General features: G+C 38.7%; 1 protein-coding gene and 1 pseudogene across 1 annotated transcript; one reads left to right on the top strand and one right to left on the bottom strand.

Annotated features, from left to right (window-relative positions):
• Positions 1–796: 796 nt before the first annotated feature.
• On the bottom strand, positions 797–18,850 carry LOC118982821 (magnesium transporter protein 1-like; the record flags this gene model as incomplete). The annotated part of the gene is made up of 7 exons (XM_037039991.1): positions 797–2,728; positions 7,508–7,598; positions 11,180–11,254; positions 16,434–16,497; positions 17,364–17,453; positions 17,977–18,117; positions 18,581–18,850. Coding segments are annotated over 7 exons (747 nt in total), but the record flags the coding sequence as incomplete, so codon positions are not given.
• Positions 18,851–24,388: 5,538 nt separating this feature from the next.
• On the top strand, positions 24,389–24,474 carry LOC118982825 (uncharacterized; annotated as a pseudogene).
• Positions 24,475–24,691: the final 217 nt, after the last annotated feature.

Below are 24,691 nucleotides of genomic sequence, written 5' to 3' on the forward strand. Positions count from 1 at the left end.
TGTGGTTCAGTGGGTTGCATACTGGCCTATATAGACAGAGGGTTGCTGGTTCGATTCCCGTCCAAGCCCGTGCCTGGGTTGCAGGCCAGGTTCCTAGTTGAGGGTGCGTGAGAGGCAACCACACATTGATGTTTGTCTTCCTCTCTTTCCCTCTTTCTGAAAATAAATGAATAAAATATTTTTTAAAAGCCAGACCTCCGGACGTGCGAACCAGACGATCGCGGTTCGATTCCCAGTCAGGGCACATGCCTGGGTTGCAGGCCAGTTCCCTGCAGGCCAACTCCCAGCAGGGGACGCACGAAAGGCAACCATACATTGATGTTTCTCTCCCTCTCTCCTTCCCTTCCCCTCGAAAGATAAATAAATAAAATATTAAAAAAAAAAAGCCAGACCTCTACTTGCTGTCCAGTGTTTCTACTCCATGTTGGCAAATGTACTGCTGTCCAGTCTCATATAACTTAATAATCCGTCTGGCTGTTTCAAATAAATTATTTAGTACCAAAAAGGAATTACCTAGTCATGGTGTTCACTGGGACAAAAACTAGTTCAACCTACTTATCTACTCAACTGTTTCGAATAATGGATGGCCATACTCATGAAGGATAATGTATGGAATCCTGGGTAATGCATCTCACTTTAGAAATACTTCAAGAAACTGGCCTATCAAATTCACTCCCATTAGTGTTAGAAATTCACCCCTCTTTAGATGTTAATCCAAACACTCAGAATTTAGATTGTAAAAGTTTATTGATATGGTCAAAAAGCAAACAGACATTTGGTTATTTTTGCCACTACAATGTGTCATTTTTAATAGTATTTTAACAATGCATAACAAATAATATTTAAACCATTACTAGAAAAGTAAAGAGTCTACTTAAGGCACTTCAGATGAAAGCGAATTCCAACATATCCACAAAGGCGACAATAATCTAAGTGTAGTAAATATCTGCTTTGTACAGATTTTAGCCACAATGCAACTCCTTTCCTTACATAAAAAGAATGTGCTCTTGAGGGATATAAAACAAATGCAAAGAATGGTCATTCTTTCAATGCTCATGGCAAATTATCTGGAGCTAACACAGATTACATGGCAGTAGTATTCCCCTGGCCAGTCTGCACAAATCAGGGCATCTTCATACAAGTCTCATAAGAATCACAGCATGTGTATTTGGCCTGAGACACGTACAAGAACAGCAGAGGAGTCCAGAATCACAAAATTTACAGGGGAGTAATTAACCAAAAGTGGCTCCACTAAAGAGTTAGACTATATCCCTCCACCTACCAAATGTACTCACAAAAACACATTAAAAAACTCATATAAAACATTTCTTCTTAGATAGTTATATCCATCTCTTTCTGCAAACCTCTATTATATAGGACTTCTAGACCACATGGAAGATTTATTAGACAGTAAATAGTAGCAGGAAGTCACAGTATTATTTTCATTCAATACTTCTACAATTTGTTTCACAATCATAATTCTCGTATTTCTGGCAGAGTGGCATTTCCGTATAGTCTTCGTAACTATGGGGGGGTTATGGCTAGATCTAATGATAACCGTCAGGTATTCATTCTTCACAGAAATTTGGTTAGCACATATGGTTATTTCCACTGACCAAGAAACACAACATTCAAACTTAATCTCTTTAAATGTTTACTTTGTTTTACCACTTAAAGTGGAGAATAAAGGCGAAAATAATAGCAAACAAAGAAGAGCTTTTGAGAAGCATTGACTTCTATTTACAGGCAAACAATGCAGTATTTCATGACTGCCTTCTAATCTACGGGAGTCCTTTTCCCAAACACAAGGATTACTGAAATACGTTGTAACTGTAATACAAAAACCAAATTAACCAGATGAGCCTATTTCTTTTCATTTAGGTACAAATGAAGTAAGTGACGATGTTTAACACTAAGCTACATTTTTATTATAAAGTGTCCTGCCTTAAATAAAACTAGGGAGTCAGAATGAACCTGAAACCTTTCCGAATACAAGGTAGTTAGTTCCATACTCATACAGAAATGAGAATCCTGTACTTAGAGATACTTTTTAACATCTTCAGCTACCAGGAAGCAGAGATAGCCATCACTGTATTTCCGTCGGGAAGATGGAGGAGGAACTGCCTAGTCCTTTTTTTCTAAAGGCTAGACACATACTCTGAAGAACAGTGTTCTATTTTCAGAAGACCACATAGCATATAAGATTTCTCTTCCCAAAAGGAAAAATGTGCAAGAGTATACACATTGATGCAAAAATGGAAAAGCTAAGGATAAATTCCTGCCGTCATACTGATCGGCAATAGGCATAGGTTTGTACAGGCAGGAACACCTGGTTAGGACTCCCTCCCACCTTTGGATATGTAAAATCATGTGGACAAAAAGTAAAGCCGTTTTGAACCTTGTTCTAATTAAAATGGAGTTACAGTTTTAAAATTTTTATAATATTCTTAATACTATTCAATGAAATGTCCCATGAAGTTTACTGGGAAGGGAAAGTAAAGAAAAGATTGTATCCAAATACTTCATGAGTTTGACAAGAAACTGCTGTTAAGGCACTACACATCTTCTTTGGTTAAATGATTAACTATTTAAATCACTTGGAAAAAAAAGAGGTAATACAAAATACAAAGATTCATTGTTCTTTTCGCGCACACACCTTTCTTCATTTGATCAATTTCCATTACTTCAGTGTACATATCTCTGGGATCCTTTTTAGCTCATTAGAAAGCTGAAACAGAAATATACACCAAACTATTAGTCTCTGGAAAAAGGCAGGTTTTATTTCTAATAAGTATCTTGACTTTAAGAGAGCAAAGAGTGTTTGAGTGCAGATACTGGGTTGGCCAAAAAGGTTGTTTAGTTTTTTCCCCCCCATAAGATGGCTTTTGTAGTGCTCAGTTGTCTTTAACTTCACTAGAGACAATTTTGTTAGACTGTTTTGTGACAGCTGTCCTATCAGTGTGCATGTTAAAAAGACTTAAACAAAATTGGTGAATTTTTGTGTAGCCATTTTAATACTAAAAATGGAAGAAAATATACAACATCTTTGATATATTATGTTTTATTATTTCAAGAAAGGTAAAAACACAACTGAAATGCAAAACAAGATTTGGGCAGTGTGTGGAGAAGGTGCTATGACCGATTGAACATGTCTGGAGTGGGTTGTGAAGTTCATGCTGGAGATTTCTCACTGGATGATGCTCCAAGGTAGGCTAGACCAGTTGAAGTTGATAGCCATCAAATCGAGACATTAATTGCGAATAATCAACATTCTACCAAGCAGGAGATAGACGACATACTCAAAATATCCAAATCAATGAAGTTGTTGGTGAAAATGAAAAATGAGTCTTTTACTTCATAGACAAAAAACTAAATGAACTTTCTGGCTTAGTCAATATAATAAACTTTGAGTATTGATGGCAAAAAGTGAGGAAACCCTGACCTACTGAGGTAGTCTTAGAAGGAAAGGAGACAGACGTTAACTTCAAGTTAAAATATCTCCTGAAAGCAGACAATAAGAAATAACTGAATGAACCACAATGATCAAATAAGTAACAGAAATCCCAGCAAAACTTACTATGCATCCCAGTTAGTATTCTACAGAAGTGAAAGTATTTTAAATATACTTACACAGAACAATAAGAATATATAGTTGAAAGATTATAAGTCAAAAATCAAAGTACAGGTAGAGTTTAGTCTTAAGTAAGTTTGCAAGAAAAAAAATGCAAGATTAATTTATGTTGTTCACTGATCAAAAGGCACCCAGGAATGTTACAATATAATGAATCCATCAGGGAGTTCTTCAAAATTATCTACTAAAAAGTTGTGCTAAAAATATGAAGAATGACTTCCGGCCAAGATGGAGGTGTAGGTGGAAACACTGTACCTCCTTGCACAACCAAGTTTATGAACAACAAATATTTAAAAACCAAAATGCAACCAAAACAGAGAGAAAATTAAACTGTACCAAAGTCTGACAACAATGAACCATTCATCCAGACCAGTAAGAGGGGCGGAGTCGGCAGCTGGCAGAGAGGGGTCTCCGCAGGAAAAAGCAGCCAGACAGACCCAGGCGTGCAGGTGGCAATGGGCAGACCCAGTGAGGGTGCAAGGTGGCTGTCTGACCACGGTCACACATTCACATGCAGATAAACCAGGCAAAGGAGCAAGCAGTTAGACAGACTGAACAACCCAGGGCCCCAGCTTCGGGAAATAAAGCCTAAAAACACCAATTGGAAAAACATCCAGGGGTCGAGGTGCCAGGAGAGGCTTCCGGGCCCACTGAGAGATCCTTGGAGAGATCCACAGGGTTCTGGAGGGTACATGAGCCCACACATCTGAGAACTTGCACCAGAAGGGCCCAATTGGCTTGTGGGAAGCAGCAGAAGGGGCCGAAATCCGAGAGAGAGCAGAAAAAAACGCCACTGCCCATCTCTGACCCCGCCTCCACATACAGTGTCACAACCCAGCGACCTAGGTTGCCCCGTCCTGGTGAACACCTAAGGCTCCGCCCCTCATGCGGAACAGGCACGAACAGACCTATGGCTCAAGAAGAAGAACAGCTCAAAGCCCCAGAGCCAATATTCCGAAGCAACCAAGAGATAGCCAACCTATTGGATGCACAGTTCAAAACACAGGTGATCAGGATGCTCACAGAATTGATTGATTTTAGTCACAAATTAGAGGCACAAATGAAGGCTACACTAAGTGAAATGAAGGGAAATGCACAGGTAACCAAAAGTGATGGGAAGAAAACTGGGACTAAAATCAATGGAGTGGACCAGAAGGAAGAAAAAAATGACTAAACAAAACAATGAAGAAACAAGAATTCAAAAAAATGAGGAGAGGCTTAGGAACCTCCAGGACAGCTTTAAATATTCCAACATCCGAATTATAGGGGTACCAGAAGGGGAAGAGGAACAACCACAAGTGGAAAACTTATTTGAACTAATAATAAAGGAGAACTTCCCCAGTCTGGCAAAGGAAATAGACTCCCAGGAAGTCCAGGAAGCTCACAGTCCCAAAGAAGGTGGACCCAAGAAGGAACACACCAAGGCACATCATCATTACATTAGCCAAGATTAAAGTGAAGGAGAGAATCCTAGAAGCAGCAAGAGATAAGGGGACAGTCACCTACAAAGGAGCTCCCATCAGACTGTCAGCTGATTTCTCAAAAGAGACCTTACAGGCAAGAAGGGGCTGGAAAGAAGTATTGCAAGTCATGAAAGGCAAGGACCTACATCCAAGACTGCTCTATCCAGCAAAGCTTTCCCTTAGAATGAAAGGGCAGATAAAGTGCTTCTCAGATAAGATCAAATTGAAGGAGTACATCATCACCAAGCCCTTATTATAAGAAATGTTAAACTGACTTATCTAAGAAAAAGAAGATAAAAAATATGAGCAGTGAAAGGACAGCAAACTCACAGTTATTAACAACCACACCTAAAACAAAAGCAAACTAAGAGGACAGCTAGATCAGGAGCAGAACCACAGAAATGGAGATCACATGGGGGGTTAGCAACAGGGGAGTGGGATGGGGGAAGAAGGTACAGAGACTAAGTAGCATAGACTACTTAGTAGGTAGGTAGAGAATAGATGGGGAGGGCAAGAATAGTATGGGAAATACAGAATCCAAAGAATTGTGACACATGGACATGAACTAAAGGGGGGGGAATGGGGGGAGGGGGTGTGCAGGGTGGAGGGGAATGAAGGGAGGAAATGGGACAATTGTAATGGCATAATCAATAAAACATATTAAAAAATATGAAGAATGAATTTGTTTAAAAATATCACTTGATATATTTTACCTTTACTGTTCATAATCCTTTATAGAACAGAACAATGTTATATTAAAAGAATAGAAATTACAGTAATTGGCACTCAGGTTATGTAACTAAACTTAATCACAATAATCCCAATTACGAGGGGGACCTCCCCCCAAAAGCCCAGGGATTATGTATTAAAAATTGTGTATTTATTCTCATGTGTTTAAACTTCAGTCACCTTCAAAGTGCTCTCTGTTTAATGCAATACATTTACTGAAACTTTTTTCCAGTGCTCAAAATAGTTTTGAATTTGTTAATTTTTATGTCTTTTAGTGCTACTGCTGTTTTTTGTCTCACCTCTTCAAACTGGTCAAAAAATTTCCCTTTGAGGACTTTTTTCATCAAGGAAAACAAAACAAAAGTTGCTTGGGGCTAGATCAGGTGAATGGGGAGGGTGGGGAACAGGGTTGGGGCGGGCGGGGGCACAGGCAGTCATGCTGGTTTTGGTCAAAAACTGCTGAATAGTCAGTGTGGTGTGGGTATGTGTGCTCATAAATCACCCATCCTGAAATGGGCAAATGCGCTAAGTCTTAAGAAAACTTTGCTGAAGCCTAACGCAGCCTCTTACAACAATGCCAGCTGGTCACTGATGCAGATGGGTTCCCAGAACAGTCACTTAGCAGGGGAAGCCTGTAGTACAAGGGCCTGCCCTCCGGAAGGGAACTCCAGGTTTTCTTTTGGGTCTCCCCTCCTATGTAGGTACATTTCTCTTGGCTATGAACAGTAAAATCAAGAATTTACAAGTAGGTGAGTAATTAACTCCCTGAGGCTTAGATATTTCTATGAACATTTCAAGATGTTCTTTATTTTTTTAAGATTTCATTTATTTATTTTTAGAGAGAGGGCAAGGGAGAGAGAAGAGAGGGAGGGAAACATCAATGTGTGGTTGCCCCTCACGTGCCCCCCTACTGGAGCCCTGGCCTACAACCCAGGCATATGCCCTGACTGGGAATCCAACTGGTGACCCTTTGCTCAATCCACTGAGTCACAATAGCCAGGGCTCGAGGTGTTCTTAAACACCCTTTCATATGCTCTCTACAAACTGGGTTGTAATAAAATGTTCTGTTTAGCCCTGGCTGGCGTAGCTCAGTGGATTGAGTGCGGGCCTGCGAACCAGGTGATCGCAGTTCGATTCCCAGTCAGGGCACATGCCTGGGTTGCAGGCCAGTTCCCTGCACGCCAGTTCCCAGCAGGGGATGCACAAAAGGCCACCATACATTGATGTTTCTCTCCCCCTTTCCTTCCCCTCTAAAGATAAATAAATAAATAAAATCTTTTAAAAAATGTTCTGTTTATGCACCTAGAGAGCCCTGAAAAGCAGAGGTGAGAAGTCTTCAAAAATATTAAAGAAAATAATTTTCTCCTCAAGAGGTAGTATAGCATGCAGACAAGGAACTGTGTTGACTAGATATGGTATAAGGTGTTCTCTACATTGTTTTATACATTTCTATCTTAAATGATGTTAGAATAACCCTGAAAGATGTCCCTGAGAGATCATGTTCTATTGTCCATTATATCATAAATATCTTCAAATAATTTTTATATGCAACATACCTCAATTAAATTAAAGACTATCTCTTTGTTTCAGAATCTAGAATAGCCTGGAGATAAGAAAATATTATAAAGCAACGTCAACTCTAATCTTTATAAGTAATTGCTATATAATTGTACAATAATCATACCTATATGGATATCCATGATATTTAGATCTGAAAATAGAGAGCAACCAACTGAAGAATAATACAACAAGTCCAATGCCAGCCATGCACATCACTGCAGAAAAACAAAAACAGAGTAAAATTAGCATGTTAAGTGTGATGAAGAACCAGGGCATAAATTTTAGTCTACAGTTCAAAGAGTGAAACAGAAGGGCTACAACTTACTGGTAAACCACAACTTTCCACACTTTATGTGCCCCCCCTTTTTACTTAAGATTTTATTTATTTATCTTTAGAGGGGAAGGGAAGGAGAGAGGGAGAGAAATATCAATGTATGGTTGCCTCTTGTGGGTCCTCTGCCAGGAACTGGCCTGCAACCCAGGCCTGTGCCCTGACTGGGAATCGAACTGAGATCCTTTGGTTTGCAGGCCTGCACTCAATCCATTGAGCTACACCAGCCAGGGTTACATGCCCATTCTTTTCTATTCAGGATTCCGCCTTGCCCTTTAATATATGTACTACAGTGTGATTTAATTGTATGAATTAATGAATTCTTTTAAAGCCATGACAGTCAGGAATCTAGTGTTAAAACATTTTTCTACTGACAAGAAAAACACTTACTAATTCCTTTTGAATCCTTAAAAGTGGCCTTATTACATTATTGATAAATACTGACTTAAGGACATCTGATGACATGTAACAGTCTCCCTTGAAAGTACTTTATCCACGCACAGGTAGCTTACACTACCTGTGTGAGGAACTCACTCAACATGGATATCTCATTTTATTTTTTAAATGCTTGAAATTGTTCAATGTTTGCTTGGGTCACGGATGGAGGACAGTAAGCAGAGGGTTGCTATTTTTTAATAAGCATTGCAGCATGCATTAATTTTAAAAAAGATTTTATTTACTTTTATTTTGGGGGGGAGAGGGAAGGGGAGAGAAACATCCATGTGTGGTTGTCTCTTGTATGCCCCCTACTGGGGACCTGGCCAGCAACCTAGGCATGTGCCCTAGACTGGGAACTGAACCAGCAACTGGTTTGCTGGCGAGTAATCAATCTACTGAGTCACACCAGCCAGGGCTGGACACCTCATTTTAAATGATGGGGAAAGACCCTGATTCCTTGCCTTAAATTCATAGCTCTCTCCATTAATCTCGTATGCCCTGGTTTAGCAGAGCAGTTAATGATCCTAACTCTAGATACTGGCCCCACAATGCTCAAGTATGATTTCCGTATGTTGAGACTCTGAGTTCCCAGACTCGGACTGGCTAAGGAGCATAAAGGCAGGGATGTGGGGAAGCATACGTCCTACAGCAATAGAAGCTCTAGGGAAATACACTTATGGGCCAATACTAAAATCAAATTTTAGTTCTCTTATATTGAGGGAACAATTTTTCCCTTTTAAATTTTCAAACAACATGATCGGTGGCTAACATATAAAAGTCAAAAATCTTTTCCTGAATATTGATGCATACACATTGAAGTATTTTTTCCCTAATTAAAATGCACACATACATATACATATGCAGTATCACTGTGTATATGTTTGTATTATACTTTTTTCATATGTCAGTTCCAGGTACACAGTAAGTGCTAAAGACATTTTTAGTATTATTTGTGATTATTTCATTAGGTTAGAATCTTAGAAATAAATCAAAAAGTGATTACTTTAATGTCTCCAAAATGTATGATGACTTAAATTCATGCCAACAGTGTAGCACCCAGATGGCCTTTTTCCTAGTAATGAATACAGAAGAGGTAATTTTTAAAAACTCAGGCAATTAGCCCTGGCTGGTGTAGCTCAGTGGATTGAGCATGAGCCTGTGAAGCAAAAGGTCACCGGTTCGATTCCCGGTCAGGGCACATGCATGGGTTGCAGGCCAGGTCCCCGGTAGGGGACACATGAGAGGCAACCACACATTGATGTGTGGTTAAATAAATTAATTTATTTAAAAATTTCATTTTTACAAAAATATTTTATTTATTTATTTTTAGAGAGAGGGGACAGGAAGGAGAAAGAGTGGGAGAGAAACATCAATGTGTGGTTGCCTCTCATGTGTCCCCTACCGGGGACCTGGCCTGCAACCCAGGCATGTGCCCTGACCGGGAATCGAACCGGTGACCTTTTGCTTCACAGGCTCATGCTCAATCCACTGAACTACACCAGCCAGGGCTAAAATTTCATTTTAATGTAGCAAAATAAGCATCTTCCACATTTGGAATGTCATCATCATTTTTTATTTTTTAAGTTTAAAAAATGATTTTATTTATTTATTTTTAGAGAGAGGGGAAAGGAGACAAGAGAGAGAAACATCCATTTGTTGTTTCTTGTGTGCCTCCGACTGGGGATCTGGTCTGCAATCCAGGCACGTGCTCTGACCAGGAATCCAACCGGTGACCTTTGGGTTCTCAGGCTGGCACTCAACCCAATGAGCCACACCAGCCAGGGCATTTTAGTAAATAGACTTTATTTACCTAGGTTAATTTTGATGTAATTTCAACTACTTAATCATAAAAGGAAAAACTCTTAGACTGACTTCATGTAAGTAAAATTAAAATTACATTGTTGGCATTTCTTTGCAACAGATACCAACGTGTGGATATTCTAATACATAAAAAGTCCATGCAAACCAACAGGAAAAGTACTAAGATGCTAACAGGTAAGTGGCAAAAGACAAAAAGACACTTTATAGATGGAAAAACACAACACTAATACACATTTTGGAAAATATTTAACCTCACAAGTTCACTAATAACCAAAGTACAAAATAAAATAATATTTCCCCCTTATCTGATCAAACAAGAAACACATATGTACCCATACTCTGTTAACAAAGTTATCTGATACTGATAAAATTATAGTGACAGCATTCACAAACACTACTAGTAGTGATCTAAATTATTAATGACCACATTTGGGGAAACAATCTGACATCATCAGTTTAAAGCATCAAGAAAATTGAAAATACATGCAGAACCAGTCATCTGACTACTGGGAATCTACCTTAAGGTTTCAATATGAAATGAGGACAAAGCTTAATATACCATGAAAATCACGAAAGAAGAGTTTATCATAATGAAAGGAAAAAAACCTAAATGCTTAACAAAATCAGAACAGTAAATTACAGGATAGAGTATAAATTTAAAATTATGTAAGGAAAATATTTAGTGAATTCTCTTTTTTTCAATTTTTTTAAAAGATTTTATTTATTTATCTTTAGAGGGGAAGGGAAGGAGAGAGGGAAATATCAATGTAGGGTCGCCTCCCATGCGCCCTTCGCTGGGAACTGGCCTGCAACCCAGGCATGTGCCCTGATTGGGAATCAAACCACAATGCTCTGGTTCATAAGCCTGTGCTCAGTCTACTGAGCTACACCAGCCAAGGCTGAATTCTTTAACTCCATTTAAAAGGGGAGAGTACTAGATTCAAAATTTTAGACTAGAGTTTTAAAGATGTTTTTACAAATGGAAAGAACTATATTACATTAGCTTTTTTAATGGTGGAATAATGGATAACTCTCCTCCCCAATGTTTCATATTCCTATCCCCTCCCACATTTTGTATAATTAGGCTATATGACTTTTAAAATAGTAATGAAGTAAAATAACTTACTTATAAACAACAGGGGAAGTGATTAAGGGATCATCATTTTTTCTTTATTAAAGGCAGAATTGGCATATGATATGACTTACTCCTTCGCTTTCCAATATCCAAGTCAGATGTAGCAGCTTCACATAAAAGCACCATCCCTAAGGTAACCCCGCCATCTTGAAAAAAACTGTTTAAGGAAAAATTCACATAGACACAAAAGACATACCACTTCAATATTCCTAGTCTTAGTCTTTCATAAAGAAAATTAGAATAGATACATACATCTACCACATTTAATTACAAGATGCTGTAAATAAGTAACCTTGTGTCTAAACAGCATAATCATTTACTATGAAGATATAACAAAAATATTAAGGTTGAAAAATTGCTTATTTGTAAAAATCGAAATTGATATTTTAAACAAACATATGGTTGTAACTTACAGATGAACTATGAGTTTTCCTGCAATAGGACTTTGATATAAGATTGCTGGATAGTCTTACAACTTTTGCTTCAATCTCATACATATTTTAATATACTAAAGACATTTTGAATGTTTCAACCATCATCCAAAAAAGGACACACTTGAAATATACACCATTTAGATAGAATAGCAACTAATTTTTATTTGAAAAATAACTTCCCCCAAATTCTCCAGAATGTCAACAATTAGCCTTTGAAGTACAAATTACTACCTAATTTTGTCCTATTGTAATTAAAAAGGAAAATCCCACAGGCCATGATCTCACTTTTATTAAGCTTAATATAGAAACTACATAAATACAAAATAGCCTATCAAGCAAATAGGTAACATATAGCATTGTTGAACGCTAAAATAAAAACAGAATGTGTTCTCCTAGAAAAGAGAGATTCACCCTGCAGTTTGGTTAATACAAACAGCAGGTAAAAATGCCCAAATTAATTATGCATACACGCATGCACATTGTATGCTCTGCATATGAGTATAATTAAGCAGAAAGGGAAATAAAGGCGTTCAGATAAGGCCTAAATACATAAGTGACTCTATAATTTGTCCATTTACCCCTTCATTCCCATCTTGCACTTTCTCTCCCTTAGCCTCTTGTTAGAAATGACGCCTATTCATCATATTTTTAGTTGCATGGCCAAGTCATCTTCTCTGGAAATTGTTTTTTCTTCCTGAGTTCCTTATATCCAGGTACATGTAAAGACTGATCACTTCTATAGGCTTCGTCTACAGAGTACTCTGATTAATGGTTGACAACTTTTATATTTGGAACAGTTTATTTCTGTATCATGGTCTATATGCTTTCTGTTTGAATGAGTTTTCCATCTCGAAATATACCACCAGGGTTTCTGTGTGCTATTCTCAGTTACCAAGAACTCTGATGCACTTCCTTGTACATGATTTCCTTTCGTTCACTGATTCTTTAAACTTTTACTAACGCTGCTTACTATATAGCAGTCACTGTCTATTATATGTTGGAGTTACAAATTTGGACAAAATACAGACCCTTCCTTGGACAAGTTCACATTGCAGTAGGGAGAGACAATGAAACAAATAATAAATAAATAAACAGTCATTAAATGTTCCCCTGGGACAACTGAATAGGAAATAGAGGAGGTAACATTCCAGAATATGTAAGAACTAGGCTACTAAAAGAGCTAGCAGAATCAAAGTACCTTAATACATGATAAAGGCAAAGATATTTGCATAAAATGAAACCAAATTACAATATTCTGGGAAAATGTTTAAATAGCCTTGATTATTACTGGCAAGAGCAGATTTTAAAAATGACCTACAATTTTTGGTCTGTTGAATTAGCAGTTAATCAAAAAGAGGACACTTAACAATGGTGACGACTTGCTAGGGATATCAGTGCACATATACACACGCGGCAGCAACACCCCCCCCCCTTTTGTAGCAAAACTCTTTTGGGAAACAATTTGGACAAAACACCAAATGCAAAAAACAGACTCATACACTTCTTTAAATTTGGAGATATGCCAAATGATTTTTATATCTAAGAAAACATTCTTTTTAATGATGATTTTAGAAAAGATTTTACTTATTTATTTGTAGAGAGAGGGAAAGGGAGGAAGAAAGAGAGGGACGGAAACATCAGTGTGTGGTTGCCTCTCATGAGGCCCCTACTGGGGATCTGGCCCACAGCCCTAACATGTGCCATACACTGGGAATCCAACCAGTGACCCTTTAGTTCTTAGACTGGTACTCAATCCACTGAGCTGCGCCAGCCAGGCAAAAATTTAAAAATTCTTGCCCTGGCTGGTGTAGCTCAGTGGATTGAGCACGGGCCTGTGAACCAGAGGAATAAGGTTCGATTCCCAGTCAGGGCACATGCCTGGGTTGCAGGCCGGTTCCCTGCAGGCCAACTCCCAGCAGGGGACGCACAAAAGGCAACCATACATTGATGTTTCTCTCCCTCTCCTTCCCCTCTAAAGATAAATAAATAAAATCTTAAAAAAAAATTCTTAAGTCAGCCCTGGCTGGCGTAGCTCAGTGGCTTGAGTACCAGCCTATGAACCAAAACGTCGCCAGTTTGATTCCCAGTCAGGGCACATGCCTGTGTTGTGGGCCATGTCCTCACTGGGGGGTGATGGGGTGTGAGTGAGTGAGTGAGTGAGTGAGTGTGTGTGTGTGTGTGTGTGTGTGTAGCAACCCCACACTGATATTTCCCTCTCTCTCTCTCTGTAAATAAATAAATAAAATCTTTACAAATTTTTCTTAATCAAACTTTTGAGTTTTGAGTCTTTAGCCTTTGTGTCCAGTAAAAAAAAAGGGGGTGTGTGTTTTAAGTCTTCTACAAAGTTCCCTATGTCTAACAAACTTAAACAGTTTTATTAATGATCTCACCATTCTACCCAGCAGAGTACAGAAGGTGCTGTCTTATAATCTGCACACATCTGTTTGTCCCAGTACTACAAGCTCCTTAGAAAAATCATGCATTCACAGCATTTAGCAAAATAATTGCTTGAAAAACATCACCTTCCCAACCACTACCAATAAAGCAAAAACAAAATAGAGAAAACAAATCACCATGAAAAAAATTCCCATTTTGCATTCTATTAACTAAATTTGTAAGAAACTCCACATTCCAATAGGCTTACAATGCTGTTCTAAATGTACATGAATACTCTGGTTTCTCTTCAGATAGTATAAATCTTTCGCCTTTTACTAAATGTACATGAGACCCTAAGATGTTTAACCTTTAGTCAAAAGGAATAAGAAATTTCTAATTTCTTAAACTTGTATGATTTTATTTAAAAATTTAGGACAAAGCTAGAAACCAAGAGACTGAAAATCAATTACATAACATGTTACAATTTTAACTGCCCTTTTGCTCCACTGTTCAAAGTACAATTAATTGAGATCATTTCCAGATACTATAAAATTTCCCAGGTACAATAATTGGTTAATCTATCAAACCATAAACATTTTCAACTTAAATTTTGAAGAAATTTAAAATAAGCCAGACCTAGAAATGCAGCTGCGATTTGATCTTCCTTATTGTGGAATATATATATATATATATATATATATATATATATATATATATATGTAGTGTGTGTGTAAATACGCACTTATGTGTCTTATAATATATATTAAATATATAATATATATTTTTATATTGGTTTGTGTATACACACACACACACACACACACACACAAAAGCTTTCAGATAGAGAACAAATTGGCACTTGCATAAGGTAAGTGGTGGGAAGTGGGCGAAAGGGATGACCTGTTTTTTAGTTTCAATAGGTTGAATACAAATAAATAAATTTTATAATTTGGGAAAAATGGGTTAATGTTTTTCTTTCAATCTTCTTTCTCATCATAGAGGCTAGCTATTTATTATTAATATTTTCAGCTCACCATTCCATGGCTGAATAGATTAAATCCCCTGATTCCAGGCTCAATTTTTTTTAAGATTTCATTTATTTACTTTTAGAGAGAGAAGAAAGGAGGGAGAAAGAGAAGGAGAGAAACACTGATCGGCTGCCCCTTGAAAGCCCCCAACCGAGGACCTGGCCCACAACCCAGGCATGTGCCCCGACCAGGAATCGAACTGATGATCTTTTGGTTTCTGGGATGATACCTAACCTACTAAGCCACACCAGTTAGGCTGAATTTTAAGCAGTAAATTAATTTTTCTATATTATATAAGAATATTATTTTAAGAAAATATCATTTTCCCAAATGTTGTCCTTCAATGAAAACCAAAAGCTTAATTTTTTTTTCAGAAGGTTTCCCTTAAATTATCTCTACTAAATCACTGAGACGGTAAAATAAAAGAAGGAAAGATATACAGGGGTGGGCATAAGTAGGTTTACAGTTGTTCATATTAAATAATACAATAAATAAGTAATGCGAGAATAAGTGGTTTCATATACTTAAAACTGTAAACCTACTTTTGTCCATGCTTCAACACAAATATCTACTAAGGGAAGTGTTTCCAGGGGTTTTGATTTTTTCCTTTTTCTTTTTTTTAAGCTGAGTCTTGTGTTTTAAAGATTTTGTTTATTTTTAACGAGAGAGAGGAAGGGAAGGAGAAAAGAGAAGGAGAGAAACATCAGTGTGTGGTTGCCTCTCATTTGTCCCCTACTGGGGACCTGGCCCACAACCCAGGTTATGTGCCCTGACTAGGAATCGAACCAGTGACCCTTTGGTTCATAGGCTGGCACTCAAGCCACTGAGTCATGCCAGGCAGGGCTGATTTTTTTCTTTATACTTAACACTGTTTTCTTACTCTATGAAGAGCACTGTTCTTTAAAATCATAGACTGATTCCAAATTAAACATTCCATTCTTGCCTGGAGGATCACAGTCACTTAATTTGTAAGTACAATTTCTAAGTTGCCACAATTTACAACCAACACACAGAGCTTCAAATAAGGAGTTTCTGAAGATAAAAATCCCACGTTTCTCTAAACTTTGTAGTTTCCAGGAAACAGAACCATGTCCACTTCCCAGTCCAGAGCTGATGCTGCCCCCTTTACACTTAGCCTGGTTTTGCTTTGAGCACATCAAAACATTGCTTCACTTACATTTCACCTAAGCCCTACCCCTGCCTCAAATCTCAGAATGCTCTCTTTACCTAAGATGTCCCTTGGTTGCCCCATATGCGATCTGCCTTGTAGCAAGAGCCAAAGAACCTGGCTTTGTCAGACTCCGGTTTGTCCCTGATGGTCTTTAGTTGATTAGGCTAGGACTTATGACATAGAAATATAATTCCAAAGATATTCTTACTTGCATTAATAAAAGAGTTCTACAACCAAATTCTATAGAGAGAACACTACAATATGAGAAAAAAAATGCAAGTTATAACACAGCACCAAGGACTTGTAAAGAGGATACTAAACAGAAGAACAATATGTGTTTCAGCTACAAACTGGGCTTGGCTGCTTCCATGGATGTAATTCTGGAGGGAAAAAAGACAAAATCAAATCCTTAAATATACATTGAATTTTGTTATCCTAATCCTAAAATGGGCTATTTTCAAACTATATAAACTTATTGATTCACCTTATAAATGAAGGCACTGGGCCTGTGGCATTCATCAGTATATACATTTGGATAAAATAAAATCTATTTCTGTGTTATTTATAATTTTTTCTTTTTAAAAATATTTTATTTATTTATTTATTTTTAGAGAGAGGGTAAGGGAGGGAGAAAGAGTGGGAGAGGAACATCAATGTGTGGTTGCTTCTCATGCGTCTCCTACCAGGAACCTGGCTTGCAACCCAGGCATGTGCCCTGACTGGGAATCGAACCAGCAACCCTTTGCTTCACAGGCCCATGCTCAATCCACTCAGCGACACCAGCCAGGGCTATAATTTCTTCTTTTCATTGTACTTACAGTATATTTTCAACAACAGAATATATGAGAAAACTAGTATTTCAGTGTATAAAACTGGGAGGTACATCATGTAAGCTCCAGGAAGATAGGATCGTGTTTTTCTGTTTAATCAGTATATCTAATAATACCTAGCACAGTGCCTAGAAACCACGGATGCTCAATTACTTGATCAAGCATTATATTTAACTGAAGGCTGACTGTCATTCTTAGCTAGGATATTCAAAACAACTCATCAAATGCGGTAAGAGACTTCCTCCCGTAAAGAGTACTGCATTTCCCCCCCCCCCCCCCAGCAACTGAAGCTTGTTAACAGAAAGGCTGAAAATCCAAAGCTAAAATCTGGTTCTCTCACGCACTGGTCTCACAGGCTAATAAGCAGTAAGCTTAAGTTTGGTATAACAACGGAATGCAATCCTGGATTCTCTTACCACGTGTCCCGTGTGGGGATTCTTATGGGCATACGGTGGTCCTCTGATATGATTCCACATCTGACCAGACGTCATAGCAAGCACAAAACACTACGAAACAAAAAAATAATGAAATACTCATACAACATGGTACAGCCATTCTCACCTTGAATCAACTGATAGGTGGTATGAAACGTGCATCTACTCGAGTAATACATAAAGAACATTTTTTTCCAGATAAGTGATTTCTTAATTAAGGGACTGTCTTTCACCACGAGGATCACAAGACTAAATACTTACTTTGAAAGAAAGACACCATCTTAAAATTATCAATAAGCTGATACAAGTTTTAAAATTGAATATTCAAAAGCCTTTTAGAAGATTATTTCCAAAAGAACTATAGATTTTCTAGAGGTGACAGTCTATCACTTAAGTTGAACAAAAACTGGGGGGCGCAACCAGTTCTTCCAAGCTTTGGCCATCCTAATGAGATGATAAAGGAAACAAACTGCTCTTAAGGTATAAAATAATAATAATATATGAAATCCTTTCCACAGTTAAGAAATAAACAAAATGCTACCTAACAATGCAATGTTAGTGTTATGCATACAATTTTCTTCTAAAATTCACTCACCAAAGCTGCAAAAGCCCATCCAGTTTTATTGAAGAGAAATTCCATATTGCTTCTTCGAAGATACACAAGTCCACCAATAACAGCTAAAAGCAATCCCAACATAAGGGGACCAGCATAATTTGGGGGTCTTATTACTCTAATCTAGTGGGAAAGAGAGAAAAACATGTTAAAGTATGAAATTGATTATACAGGTCAAAGTGTGGTTGCTTTCAGGAAAGATTACATTTCTTTATTTGCATCTTAGCCAAGAATCTACAGTCTATCTTCAAATGGGATGGGATAGGTACAAAATTCTGTTTAACCACAACAGAGTATCTTTTAGATTACAGTATTTGCCAAGTACAACTAGATAATCCATGGACTTAATAAGGTCAAAAGAGTGGTTTCCATGCTGAATTCAATGATAGAGTGTGTTTTGTAATTTCATGCTTTCATCAAGATGATGCTGGGAAATGCTACTTATGTGTGAAATGCGACTTCTGTGAAATGGACTGCCCAACTATTACCACCTCAGTGAAGTGTGGACAAGACCGACCAGGACCTCCCCAGTGAGATTCCAAGTGGGTAACGGCAAAGCAACTTTCTATAGAATAGGAAAACTTACGGTGACGTCAGTTCTGTCAGCAATCCAGCGGGCGATCTGCTCAGCTGAAAAGCCACGCACCTGCAACTCATACGTATCACCCCTTTTGGGCTTCCCTTTTGCTGGAAAGTTGATGAAAGTTGGCGCAGAATTCATGTTGAGCTGAGTAAAAAGTAGTCCGTGAAATGTAAGTTTTTGAGGGGAAAAAATCTTAATGGCAAATATTATCTTGAAAATTAGGCATTTTATAAAGATGAGGAAGCCCAGGGTTAGGTAGGTTAAGCAATTTGCCTAAGGAAAGCGGTAAATGGTGGAGCCGGGATTCAAATCCAAGGCTGCCCGTGACCTTAATTAGCACATTTTACTGACCAAATATAAAATCCTACCTAAGAAACCTATGTTTTACTCCTTTAGAATGGAAAACCTCCCATACTGCCAACATTTAAAAAAAGATTTTATTTATTTTAAACATTTTATTTATTTATTTTTAGAGAGAAGGGAATGGAGGGAGAGAGGGAAAGAAACATCGATGAGCAAGAGATACATCAATTGGTTGCCTTTCCCAAACCCCAAGCTGGGGACCTGGTCCACAACCCAAGCATGTGCCCAAACTGGGAGTCAAACAGGTGACCTTTCAGTTCACAGGCCAGAACTCAATCTGGAGCCACACCAGATTGAGTTCCGTCTGGCCTGCAAACCAAAAGGTTGCTGGTTCGATTCTCTGTCAGGCAACCGATCAATGTTTCTCTCATGCATAGGTATTTCTCTCCTTACCTCCCTCTCTTTTTCCCTCTCTAAAAATAAATAAATAAATAAATAAATAAATATTTTAAAAGAAATCTGCGGTTATGTGTTTGGTGTAAAGAGTGCGTGAAGTGAGGACAACTAAGGAATTTTGACTTTAGTCTATATGCCGCTTTTTACAAGAGTACATTCTGTAAAGTCTAGTCAAAATACTCCATTAAAAGGTCCAGTGATTTGGGAAATTCTGCGTATTGCAGTCCGCTATTGGAATCAAAATTATAACAGAGAGCAGCACGTTACAGTCTATGAGAAGTCTTGTGTTGGGAGACAACTCTCCATGAGTTTCTGCTTGTTCTGAAAGAAGAGGCACTGACTGCCTTCATTCTGGATGATCTTATCAAGGATATCTGGGTAGGCTTAGAAGATATAGAGTCTCCCTCCAAAGCGAAGAGCATGCATGCTTATTTACCTTTATAGATTTTTTAAAAATATTTATTTATTTATTTTAGAGAGAGGGGAAGGGAGGGAGGGAGGGAGAGAAACATTGATTGTCTGCCTCTTACGTGCCAGCCTGGGGACCAAACCTGCAAGCCAGGCATGTGCCCTGATAGGGAACTGAACAGGTGACCTTTTGGTCCGTGGGAGGAGGCCCAACCAACTGAGTCATGCTAGTCAGGGGCACAGAAGATTTGATTTTCCAAATATTGGAGTTCCTTTCCCATAATGCAACCTGCTGGCACTCTTTGGACTGTAATATGAGAAGTGGAGGCTGAGGAATTGGTGAAAGAAGGTACTGACACTGTAGATACTGTTGTTGACGTGAGTTATAAAAAAAAACTCTGGGAACTGCCCTAACTGGTGTACTGTAGGGAACCGATCCAAATGTTGCAAATGCAGCCCAGCCCTATTGGGAAGGCCACAGGTGCATGTCAGCTCACAGGAAGCCAAACCCACAGTTGTTCCTCCCATGGAAGACCAGGCCTGCATTATACCTAGGCTGCTTTGTGACTTGCTCTTGCTAAAACTCCCTCACCTTGAGTTTTAAGCAGCAAATGCTTACTGCATATCTCTAAAGTAACTCCCTGAAGTCTGTGCTAACTCTCCCAAAGATTGAAGTGTAACCAGGCCAGTTACTCTTATCATTCCCTTGCTTTTGCAACATTTTTCCTTGTTAATCTGTGAGAAATAATCAGTAATATCTCTTCCTTTGCTATCTGTAAAAGGTAATTACCAAATGAAAACCTTCTTTATGTACGCTAATAGAAAACCAATAAAAGCCTGTCAAGGGAAGGGTCCAGGCGCACTCCTCTTGAGGGAGTGGCCATGCAGTTGCATTTCCTACGTAAGACTTGGTAGTCCATGTGAATTTGTTTCATATCTCATCCATAACGCTGCAGACACTGTGGGCTGGTGGTTGCATCAGCGTACCTCAGTGGATTGAGTGCTGGCCTGTGAACCAGAATGTCACTGGTTCAATTCCTGGTCAAGGCTGATTGATGCCTCTCTCACACATTGATGTTTCTCGCTCTCCCCTTCTCCCTCCTCTCCCTTCTCTCTATAAATAAATAAAATCTTAAAGGAAAAACTCTTGAGAACTGTTTTAGCAGGCAATATGGAGAGAGTACTATATATGGATGGTAAGTGAAGGAGTTAAAAGGGTACTGCATTAGTTCAAATGAGAAGATAAGGGTCTTGGAATGTAAAGGATATGTGGTTACAGGGGTGTCCAACCTTTTGGTGTCTCTGGGCCACAATGGAAGAAGAACAGTTGTCTTGGGCCATACATTAAATACATTGCAATATATAATCACACAAAAAATCTCATAATTTTTTTAAAGATTTTATTTATTTATCTTTAGAGGGGAAGGGAAGGAGAGAAGGAGAGAAATATCAATGTATGGTTGCCTCTCATGCGGCCCTTACTGGGAACTGGCCTGCAACCCAGGCATGTGCCTTGCCTGGGAATTGAACCGCAATCCTGTGGTTTGCAGGCCCGTGCTCAATCCACGGAGCTACACCAGCCAGGGCCTCATAATATTTTAAGTAAATTTACAATTTCATATTGGGCCACACTGACAGCCATCCTGAGTCATATGTGGCCCACGGGCTGCAGGTTGGACACCCCTGTAAGATGAAGATGACAAAGAACTACCACGAATGATACAGAACACAAGAGGGCAGCTTTGGGTGTAAGTGGGATAGCCAACAGTTTTACTTCAGACATAATGAATTTTTGGATTTGTAAGTTATTCAGGTAAAGCTCTACAATAGAAAGTTATACCCAAATCTTTTCTTTTCTATTTTCTACAATTATTATTGAATAAAAACGTCCAAATATATGAGTTAGACATACTTATAAAAAGACAAAATTGAGCCCTGGCTGGTGTAGCTCAGTGGATTGAGCGCGGGCCTGCGACTCAGACGATCGCGGTTCGATTCCCAGTCAGGGCACATGTCTGGGTTGCAGGCCAGTTCCCTGCAGGCCAACTCCCAGCAGGGGATGCCTGAAAGGCAACCATACATTGATGTTTCTCTCCCTCTCTCCTTCCCTTCCCCTCTAAAGATAAATAAATAAAATCTTTAAAAAAAATAAAAAATAAAAAAAATAAATGGTGAAAAAAACAAAAATATTAAAAAAAAAGACAAAATTGAATCTATGTCTTTGAAGGTACTGACTGAATCTCTGTCTCCTTACATATTAGGAAAGGACTACGACAGAGGCTAAAATTAAAAATACATTTGAAACTTATGGTTTCTGGTTGTGCCTATAAAGAGCATGAAAGTCAGTACTCTACCGTAACAAGAGTTAAAAAACTGAACAAACTGAAAAATCAACACCTGTTCTTGGATCCCTAAGAGGAGGAGGACATAGGGCAAAACTGGAGAAACAGGCAAAAACAGGCAGTCAGTACTTATAAGAAGAGAGCAATGAGTAGAAACTGCCTGAGGAACCATCTCCAGGGCAGAAAAATGGCCTATAAATGACAAGTTGCTGAAGGCTCAGAGCGGACGCTCTGAGAGTTAAAAACTCCAGGGACACACGGTCATTTGGGGAGTGGGCAGCTACAATACTGTGAGATTTACCTCAGAAACTCCACTAGATTCCCACAGTAAATATTGGAGAAAAATGCTCTCATGCTTTTGGCAGGGGGAGGGGAAGACAAATGATTTTGAAATAAAATACTCCAGAGCATTCTGTGTTTCTTAACAAGGCCTTGTCCTCGGTGGAAACTAGTTAGCCAGAGCCTAACCTGCTAGGGTACTATCAGAGCCTAAGTGACCGGGAAGAAGGGAAACAGCCAACTCCCGTTCACTCCATCTGCCCTGACCCCTAAGAGGGGAGAAAAACTGAGAAACTGGAGAAGTTCACAGTTCAGAAGCACAGGCTTGCTAAAACACGGAGATCTAATCACAGGACTGTAGAACATTGCCTTCCCATCTCACCACCACATTACAAAAGTCAATTTACAGCAGTTCCTTCTACCCAGTACATCATATCTAGCTATGAAGGAAATAGTTATAATGCATATCGAAAGTAAAAAAAAAAAACACTATAATTTGAAAAGAAAGGGTATGTATGAGAACTACACAAGGTAGGACTGTTGGAATTATCAGATTGGGAATTTTTATTTTTTAAAAAATTTTTATTTAATTTTTTTAAAAGATTTTATTTATTTATCCTTAGAGGGAAAGAAGAGAGGGAGAGAAACATCAATGTATGGCTGCCTCCCGTGCATCCCCTGCTGGGAGTTGGCCTACAAGGAACCTGCCTGCAACCCAGGCATGTGCCCCGACCGGGAATCGAACGGCGACCCTCTGGTTCGCAGGCCCGTGCTCAATCCACTGAGCTACACCAGCCAGGGCTGAGAGATTTTCTTGCAAGATATAGTAAAAGAAGTTCTATAGAGAAGGAAAGTTTCCAGGTAAAGAACATGTTTGAGGGACCCATGCACATGAACAACAGGGTGGGGACTGACTGTGGGGGCAGGGGGAGCAGGGCAAGGGAGAGCAAGGGGGGGGATTGAAACAACTATAATTGAACAATAAAAAAACCTTTTGTTTTTCTTATTCCTGATTAATCACATAGATAGTTTGTTCAAAATAATACCAACAATGTTTCCAATGGTGTGTGTGTGTGCGTGTATGCTTACATATAAGCGAAATTAATGACAGGAATTATACAAAGTATAGGTGGGGAGAATTAGGATTATTTTGTTATTATAAGGTTCTTGACACTTCCCACTAAGTGTTACATTGTTATTTGAAGTGGACTTGGATTAGATGTAAATGTATACTGCAAACTCTAGGGCAACCTCTACAAAAAGCAAAATAAAAAAATGTATAACCAATATGCTAAGAAAGGAGAGAAAATGGAATCATACAAAATGCTCACTTAAAACCACGAAGGGCAGAAAAATATTGGAGGACCAAAACAGGAACCAAAAATAAGGGCAACAAATAGAAAACAGTAATGAATATGGCAGATATTAATCCAACTATACTAATAATCACCTTGAATATCAAAGGTCTAAATGCACCAACTGAAAAACAAATTGTCAGCATGATTCAAAAAATAAGACCCAAGGGGCCTGGCTGGTGTAGCTCAGTGGGCTGAGCGTGGGCCTGCGAACCAGACGATCTCAGTTCGATTCCCAGTCAGGGCACATGCTTGGGTTGTAGGCCAGTTTCCGGCAGGGGCCAGTTCCCTGCAGGGGATGCACCAGAAGCAACCACACATTGATGTTTCCTTCCTCTCTCCTTCCCTTCCCCTCTAAAGATAAATAAATAAAATATATATAAAAAATAAGACCCAAGTATCTGCTGCCTACAAGAAACCCACTTTATTTGTTTATTTATTTAAAGATTTTACTTATTTATTTTCAGAGGAGGAAGGACACAAAAAGAGAGGGAGAAAAACATCGATGTGCCAGAGAAGCATTGATTGGTTGCCTCTCGTATGCACTCTGACTGGGAAGTGAACTGGTGACCCTTCCGTATGTGGGACCTTTCGTTTTGTGGGAGGATGTCCAACCCACTGAGCTACATTGGTCAGGGCAGAAACCTACTTTAAATATAAAGACACCTAGCTTTGTGCAGTGGCAGTATTGTAGCTAATGAGATTTATCTGAGGCACAATTACTGCTGATTGTTTAAAAATAAATAAATATAAAGACATTTATAGATTAAAAGTAAATGAATGGAGGAAAATATACCATGCTAACACTAATCAAAAGAAGGCAGGAATAGCTATATTCACTTCAGAAACAGACTTTAAAACAAGGAAAGGTATCGGATTTCACAGACATAGAACAAACACTTCAAAAGTTTATATGGAAGGCCCTGGCTGGTGTAGCTCAGTGGATTGAGCGTGGGCCTGCGAACCAGAGG

The sequence above is a fragment of the Sturnira hondurensis genome, unplaced genomic scaffold (genome assembly GCF_014824575.4).
Source record: "Sturnira hondurensis isolate 20B ecotype Veracruz unplaced genomic scaffold, ASM1482457v3 Scaffold0002270, whole genome shotgun sequence".
Classification (NCBI taxonomy): Eukaryota; Metazoa; Chordata; class Mammalia; order Chiroptera; family Phyllostomidae; genus Sturnira; species Sturnira hondurensis.